Source organism: Rhagoletis pomonella, unplaced genomic scaffold (genome assembly GCF_013731165.1).
Source record: "Rhagoletis pomonella isolate Grant_MI unplaced genomic scaffold, Rhpom_1.0 Rhpom_scaffold_00063, whole genome shotgun sequence".
Classification (NCBI taxonomy): Eukaryota; Metazoa; Arthropoda; class Insecta; order Diptera; family Tephritidae; genus Rhagoletis; species Rhagoletis pomonella.
In genome coordinates this window covers 103,813-112,593 of record NW_023458617.1, presented here as the reverse complement: position 1 = coordinate 112,593, position 8,781 = coordinate 103,813, and the positions used below count along the sequence as shown (strand labels likewise).

At 34.6% G+C, this 8,781-nt stretch overlaps 1 protein-coding gene across 1 annotated transcript in view; it reads right to left on the bottom strand.

Annotated features, from left to right (window-relative positions):
• Positions 1-5,185, bottom strand: part of LOC118749831 — a 33,573-nt gene extending 28,388 nt beyond the window's left edge. Inside the window, exon 1 of the mRNA XM_036484612.1 lies at positions 5,017-5,185. Coding sequence (XP_036340505.1) covers positions 5,017-5,046 — 30 coding nt within the window. The 5' untranslated portion in view covers positions 5,047-5,185. The remainder of the gene's footprint in view (positions 1-5,016) is intronic.
• Between the last annotated feature and the right edge of the window lie 3,596 nt (positions 5,186-8,781).

The following is an 8,781-nucleotide window of genomic DNA, read 5'->3' as shown; positions in this document are numbered from 1 at the left end:
ACACGTAATCTCAACTTTTGTCACTCTCTTCTCAATTTCTGCTATGCACATCTTTAAATTTGCAGTTTCTGCAGCTAACTCACCAATTTTCTGCATTACCCTTTCCTCGGATTTATTCATTACATCAGTCAACTCTGCGACAACGGTGATTCTGAGCTCGTCAATTTTTCGCTCAACTTTATCAACCATAGTGGATGAGGGTGTAAGCGGAGTTTTTGGTGAGGTTGGTGGTTTGCGTGAATTCTTGCGCGTTGATTGCATATTCAGGTGCGAAAGAAAATGAGTCTCAGGTATAAAGCTGATCGGAAACAATTCGTATCAGAAGCGCACGCGGTGTAGCACCAAATCAAATAAATGGAAAATATCAGTGTAACACCCGCAAAATATGTGAAAACTCAGGAGCACCGCACAAACACGTCCTACGCACTTGACATTGTTTATTCCGGCTCAATTTAGTAACCTGGCCTTGATAAAATACCACTTCTCATTACTGTAGCAAATGCCTCAAGAGAGCTTTAGATTATAATGCCAAACCTGGCTCTCCCTTTTCCATTTGATGAAATTTATTCTGTCAGTACGGCACTTATAAAATAAATCTCCATAACAAATTTAAAATACTTCGAGAGATTTTCTATACTTCCAGAGATATGTATTAAGAAGTTTTTAGTATGTATGGGAGGCGACATGCCTCCTTTTTTAATAACTCACATTTTTTCCATGAGCAATTCATACATTTTGCATACATAACTCCATACCAAGTTCCAGTATTCTTCCACAAACACTTCCAGGGATATGTGGCAAGAAAAAGTAAATTTGTACTGGAAGTGCCACGCCCCTTTTTCTTATTACCCTAATCTTCTTCCATGAATTTAGAACTGATTTTACATACCCCAGTACCAAGTCCCATTACTCTACCTGGAACACCTTTAGAGATAAGCAGTATAAAACAGTAAATTTCTACGGGAGGAACCATGTCCCCTTTTCGAATAACGCAAATTTTTCTCCATGAGTACCCTGAAAAAATTTGAGGACCAGGTGGTCCACTGGGTCGTAGTTTTAAAGTATGTGCAAAAGGACCAGGTTGCATACTAGTAACTTGTTATGCTTACCTGTACCACTTCAAACGTAAAAGCTGATATATGTGTTGAGAACCACCTCTTCGTGCCCCATCCCTGCAAAAATCGCGACTACTCCATGCATGCGTGTAAAGAGTACTCCCTAAGGACCAAAGAGTACTCCAAAATTAACCACAATTCATATAAAAAATATGGTCCAATTAACATTGCGATGTCCTAGGGCAGGACCATATACTCCATCCCTGCATTACATCAGAGTAGCACAAAACTACTCCAACATATTAACAATGGCATTGTTGTTGTATTTTTTCGTTTGTACACGCTTTTGTTCTTCACTTCTCAAATGCTTTTCCGAAATTAATAAAAACCAAGACAAAAATTAAAAATTACATGTTGCCTCTGACGGCATTCGAACCCGAAAATGCTGGGAGCTAAGAACTAACAGCGAGCATCTACACGTTCAGCTACAGCCAGACATGCAAATGTGCTTTCAAATGCTCAACCTCAATCACATTTCGTTAAAACACGAGCAGTGATCGGTTAACAAACAATAAGCTGGCGCAGAGACACGAGTTGGTCCGCTACAGCATGACAGAGGAACACTTTTGTAAGTACTCCAATATACCACAAATAGACTACATGGTCCAACGATTTTTGCAGGGATCGGCAACATGATTCGGCTGCCGAATACTCCAAAAGGAGTAGTTGTCTAGGTGGTCCCATGTTATGCTGCGGTGGACCAGAAATGGTCCCATGTTATGCAGCGTTGGACCAGAGGTGGTCAGGTCCAATGACATCGCAATGTTAATGTAACCATATTTTCTCCATATATTTGGACCATTTTGGTTACTAGTGTTGGTTACAAGGTAGCATGGTCCTGTACTAGTATTTAACCTAGTCCCACTTTTTGCAGGGTATGGAATTAATTTTGTATACACATCTCGGTGCCAAGTTCCAGTCCTCTGCAATAAACACCTCCAGAGATATGCAGCATAGAAAAATCAATTTGCATGGGAGTTGCCATACCACCTTTTCCAATAACTCTCATTTTTCTCCATGAGTATGGTATTAGTTTCACATACATACATACATATGTATTTCCATACCAAGCTTGAGTGCTTTACCCCAAACATTTGAAGAGATATGGAATATGAAACTTTCAGTCAGTAGGTGCTACGCCTCTTTTCCAAAAACGTCCATTTTTCTCCGTCAATATGAACATGATTTAACGAAGTGTTGGCAAACTGTTAATCTGATTAACGATTAAAAATTAACGATTAAAATGTTAATCGCATTTGACGATTAAAATTAATGAGTCGTAACCAACTGTACGATTAATGATAACATATTTTAATCGTTAATCGCTGGCTGCGATTACGTTTAACTAATTTAAAACATTAATCTTTAATCCAATTAAAAATAAAATCTGATTAATTTGTCTAGTTTGTCCGAGTTTGAAACCAAACACCAGTTATAGTAATTATTTTATGTTTTACACTTATAAAAAACACATAATATAAAAAAATTATAATTATTGTTATTAGTAATACATAAACTGGGAACTTTTACAAACCTAGGTTGTAAAACGTTTGTTGGTATATATCTTAATGAAAATGCACACCAAATTGCTTAGATTGATGAGGAAGCCCGACTTAGCCATACCGGATTAACTTGCATTGTGTGCACAGGGAAATTCCAGTATAACTTAATTAATCACCAAACATACTTGATCAAATTAAGAGTTAACGATTAAAAATTAATTTTTTAATCGCGGTTGAGATTAACTGTTTAGTCAGATTAAAATTAATCATGATTAACTGTAATCAGATTGAATTAATCGAATTAACTAACTGATTAAAACATCAATCGATTAATGCCATCATTGATTTCTCATACATATCACTATACCAAGTTTCAGTTCTCTCCCACAAATACTTCCAGAGATATGTATGTAATATGAAAATTCCAATTTGTATGAGAGGGCCTTGAGTTATCGGACTTACTTTCAGTCCGATCCGTAGTAAGTGTACTTAATTTCATTCTGATCGGAAAACCGGTTAAGGTAGTAGCCTATTTTTACCTCCCTTTTATTAGCTCGGGATGTAACTATGTAATATTGATGCGCCTAAAAGATGCAGCGATTTCTATTCTCAAGTTACATACCTGAACACAGTACGAATGGAAATTATAATAGGTTTTAGTTTTTTAAACTATAGTTTTATTTAATCCAGGTCATAAACCATCTTCGAATAAAATTTCATTTGCCCATTCTTAAAAAAGTAGCCTATTTTCCAGTCTAGGTCATAAGCTATCTGTGTGCAAACTTTCATGCAAATCACTTCAGTCATTTACGCGTATTAATTTAATTAAACTTTCCTAATACGTGATAACTCTTTAAATAGTAGCCTATTTTCCAACATAGGTCATAAGCTATCTCTGTGCGAAATGTCACGTAAATCTGTTCAGTCGTTTCCGCGTATTAATTTAATTAAAACTTGTTTAACAGGTGGCAACTCTTCCAAAAAATAGCCTATTTTCCACTGTAGGTCATAAGCTCTCTGCTTGCAAAATTTCATGCAAATCCATTCAGTCGTTTCCGCGTATCAATTTAATGAAGCTTTTTTAACAGGTGGCAACTCTTAAGCAAAGTAGCCTATTTTCCAACCTAGGTCATAAGCTATCTGTGTGCAAATTTTCATGCAAATCCGTTCGGTCGTTTCCGCCTGATGATTTCCCAAACATCCAAACATACAAACTTTCATATTTATAATATTAGTAAGATTAACCTGTATTTTTCCCAAAACTCAACGCACGAATGCCTTTTCCAAAGTTTATATGCTTTAGCGCGCTCTTTAATCAACGACAAGATCTTATGAGTGAACCACGGCTTCCTCCTACTTTGTACCTTCACCATCCTTGCAGGGACAAAATTTTCAAATAATTGGCGAATTAGATGGTTGAAATATTGTAGCTTTTCGTCAACTGTCGTAAGAGACCAACTCATATTCCAGTCAAGCAAGGCTGCCTGCTTATTCAACTCACTGTGATTGATTCGTTTAAAGTCCCTTATTAGAAGTTCGCTTACTGGTTTCTGATTTTTGAAAATTAACCCAAAAGACTGGGTTTACAATGTGGTGCGAAGCGAGTAGCATATTTGTTGATGATTGTAATAGCTAACGATTGAAAATTGCCTATCATACTTTTGGAAGAGGAATCACAACATAAAAGGTCTATATTTAGATCACCACATACGATAATGTGCTCATAAGAGATAGAGGATTCAGCCAGTTTTTCAAAAATTACTGAGATATCATTTCTTTTGCTTGGATTGTATATGCACGCGATAAGACACTTAAGGTTGTTATTATTGAACTCAACAAAAAGGTTTTCTACTTGCAGATAGGGCTCAGATCTGCTGATTTCTTTCCATTTAATATAGTTTTTGAAATAGAAAGCAATGCCTCCTCCCCGCATCTTTGATGCCCTATCACTTCTCACTAACGTATAGTCGCACAAGCCGTAGGAGTTGTCCTCAATGCACTCTTGGAACCACGTTTCAGTAGTATATAATAAGTCTATATTTAAGCCATCGAAAATGAAATTTAAGTAGTCAGTTTTCCCGGAATTTAAACTTCTAGCATTAAAGCTACATATATTAAAACCAGTGCAGCTATTACATACAAGCTTGAGAATTCCTTTAACATGATCTTTGTTAGCCTTGTTTTGTTATTGCATTACACATCAGCAATAAATGTATATCGAATGGGGTATACAAGGTGAAATGGCATAGGCAGTCAGCAGAAATAGTGTTGAGATAGAGAGAGTATAACAGGAAAGAATGTAAAGCAATAACAAGATATAAGAGATAAGCCTTAACTTAAACATACAAATAACAGCATCACATAAAACCATAGCTGGGCTACAATGTTTCTTCACTTACATATTTGCTAAGAGCTGCTATACTTTCCATGCTTTTCACGTCTGTCACTTTGATTGCATCAGTTTTCGGTTGAGCTCTAACAAATACATGGCCACGAATCGAGAATGCAGATGTTAACCGCCTTTGCTTTTTTAGCTGAGTAGCAAATAGTGATAGAACGATACGAGTACCGAGTACAGAATATCGATACTTTTCATGAGTACTGAGTAGTATCGAGAACTCGATACTTTTTCACAAGTACTGAGTAAATATCGCGAATGCCGAAATGTATCGACGAATTAAAAACTTTTCTAAGTAATTTTTTTTTAATTACCCAATAAATATTGTAGCGAACGTTCGAATATTAACTTCAATATTCAATATGAATGTGATGAAAATGAACATAAAACTCATTTACTTCAGTATTTTCATAACTCAAAAACCGAAAACCCAAGAAACACGCTTTTAAAGTTTTTAATTCACATAACGTCACCCTCATGCCAGAAGCATGAATGTGCAAATTTATCAGTTTTGAGTTATTGGGTTGACTTGGTTAATCTTTGGATTTTCTATGTTATACCAAACACGGAAAGTAAATATTTTAGCATTTCAATTGCATAAATGTAGAGCTAAGTGTCGCAAAAAAAACTTGCAAACTTGATTTCCCAAAATGTTAATTTTTACACATTCCTGTTTATGGCATACGGACGACGATATGTATACTCCCATACTAATAATAAATATATATTTTGTCCTAGTGAGCTCCTGGTAACTGCCACAGTTATGAAATTTTTACACAACCTAGATGAAAATGTAGCGGTCATTTCAACATTGGCTTCGGGTAAAAATGTTTAAATAATTGAAAAACGAATATATTGCCTCCCCTTTGATAATGAATGGTGGAAGAGGATAGTCTTTCGTCTCGACAACTTGGCCACTCTCCAGCATAAGGCAGCCGTCGTTAACCCATGTATTCTACCTTCATTGTGAGCCCATTCTTGAAGACAATTTTTATAAAAGAGAGCTTATCTTTCCAATAAAGAATGGGCTTCACCACATTTGCTTCTCGTCTTCTACATTTACATTTCATTTTCAAAGTAAAGTTATTTATAAATACATGTACGCGTCAAACAATTATAAAATATTCGCTTTTAAAAACTTGGAAATAACTATCGCTTTTCTATATATCGAAATTTTTGAAATATCGATCTATCACACCAAAAAACATTTGAAATTTCACATCAATATTTAAGACTCCTTGTTAAATAATAGTTAAAAGTAGCATGCATTTTTGCTTAGTGGAATTCATTTTTTTTATCATTTGTCTTTGACGTTTCTCCTCTGTTTACCAAAAGTAATCGATAAATCAGAGATACAGACGGAAAAGTTGTGCTTTCAGTGCAGGATTATTTTATAACTTGGGTTTTCGGAGAGAAATCTTGTATTCTTAATTACATATTGGAAAGTCAAACTCAACCTCACTTTTTCTTTTGTTTTACAAATTTTCACTCTAATAAAATATTGTGGTTGTTCACACTTGCCTGGTTATCAGCTTATCAGGTTAAAAATAATTTTTCTTTGGTGTATTTTATTGCTGCACAACAACATTGTAATTTATATATTTTATATATTTTATATTTCGTAATGCCTCACAAAGTATTTTTGGGTAAAGTATTTGGGTATGTATTTACATTTTCAGCGATCTGGCATTACATACTTCGCGGCCATCGCTCAACAATTGTGTGTTTACGATTGTTTGGAATAGAAACTTATTTTAAGAACAATTTTATAAACATTAATTGTTAAAAATTTAGTAAAAACAATGTGCATTCATTCCCTGCAGGGAGTGACGTTAGCTTATACCTAACTTTAGTCTGTTTACGCGAACACTAGTGCTAACTATTAACTGTGTATTTTGTTCGAAAAAAGCTAACTACTTTTGTGGGGCGATGACCGCAAAAAAGTCAGACCTGGATACCTCTGCATTACATGTCAACTAACTTGTAACTAACTACTTTTGGACATAAAATATCAATAAGAAAAACAAAATATTTTTTTGTTTTTTTACTTTTTTATTTACTTATTTATTTACTTTATTTTATTACATTTCATATTTGTTTACATATTCTGCTCTGGGTGGCCCCATATTCGAACACCGTCAGACATAACTTCAAAATGATAGTATACAATTTCGATCTTCCTTTTATTTGTCCTGAATATGAGAAAGAATCTGCGAAGTGTAGAAAAAAAGTGTATTGAAAGTAATTTTTGTATGAGGATATTTAATAGAAACTTGTAAAGAAAACCAACTCCCGATTGCGTCTGCATGACTCCTGCACGACTTTACAATTCACTTCAAGTTGGTTTTGTCATAGCTAATTAAAAGTGAGGTATTAATCGAAATCTCGGCAAAAAGCTAACTATAAGTTGGTTAGTTTTAACAATTGATAATTTTTCACTGCAGGGTTGTAAAGAAAACCAACTCCCGATTGCTTCTGCATGACTCCTGCACGACTTTACAATTCACTTTAAGTTGGTTTTGTCATAGCTAATTAAAAGTGAGCTATTAATCGAAATCTCGCCAAAAAGCTAAATATAAGCTGGTTAGTTTTAACAATTCATAATTTTTCACTGCAGGGTTTCTTTATGAAAAAAAGGTGTTATAATAATAAAATGAAAAGTGATTAGTGCAGTGTATAAAAAGAGTGAAGTAACGGGGAAATTTAAACAACAAATAACTTTAAAACGGTTTTCATTTGTACACAAATTCTTGAAGATATCGGTCAACGAGCAGTTCCTCAGCACCTCTGAGAATTTCGCTAAAAATTGGTTATACTTTGCCTGATATAGGAAATGGTCCATTATTGGAAACCTCAGCCCAGCAGCCTTCCGGATATCCGATCGGATATCCGAATCCAGCTCTTATTTTTTACATGGTATCCGGAATCCGGTTATCCGGCAAAATCCCTATCCGGCACATCCCTAGTTAAAAGAAAAGAAGAATAACTGAAAGTATTATTTATTTTTCATTTTCCAAATGTGAAAGATCTGTTGGCAGACATAAATTCTTACATTTAGAAATTTTACGTGCAAGACCTCCAACAATTATAAAATTTAGCTATCAGAATTTTAATCATAAAAAAAATATTGGGTAATGTTTTCAAATATAAATGTATGGATGTACGTACGGATACATTTGGTAATATGAGGATATGTTTTCATTCATTAATACTTATATTAAGCGATTGTGCAGGTTTAACTCACATATATTAAAGTTTGTTGAACAGATGTAAAAAATAAACCATATAAATATATAAAGTATGTTATTTGTTTTGTCTTATTTTATGGCCTTATAATAATTATATTCAACAATTTTTATGAGCTTGAGGCCGTTTTTAGTGAAAACTTATTGTGGAAAAGCACAACACTCTAATAATAGAAATATTAACAAAAACCATCAAAACCAACAACCACATGATCAAGTGAATTGCAGCGGAATAGCTGCGCTTGATTGTAGTTGGCTTAGCAAAGTGAAATAGTGGAAATAAGCAACAAGAATTAACAAGGCAAACTTAGCACAGTGCGTAGGCAACTGGCTGAGTCAGTGGTGATCGTCGGTTCGAATCCTACTGAAAGAAGTCTGATGAGGAAATGTGGTGATTTCCGAAATAGCTATCACTTCTACCATTTTTTCAAAATTATTGTTGCTTTTCCACAATAAGTTTTCGCTAAAAACGACCTCAAGCTCATAAAAATTGTTGAATATAATTGTTATAAGGCCATAAA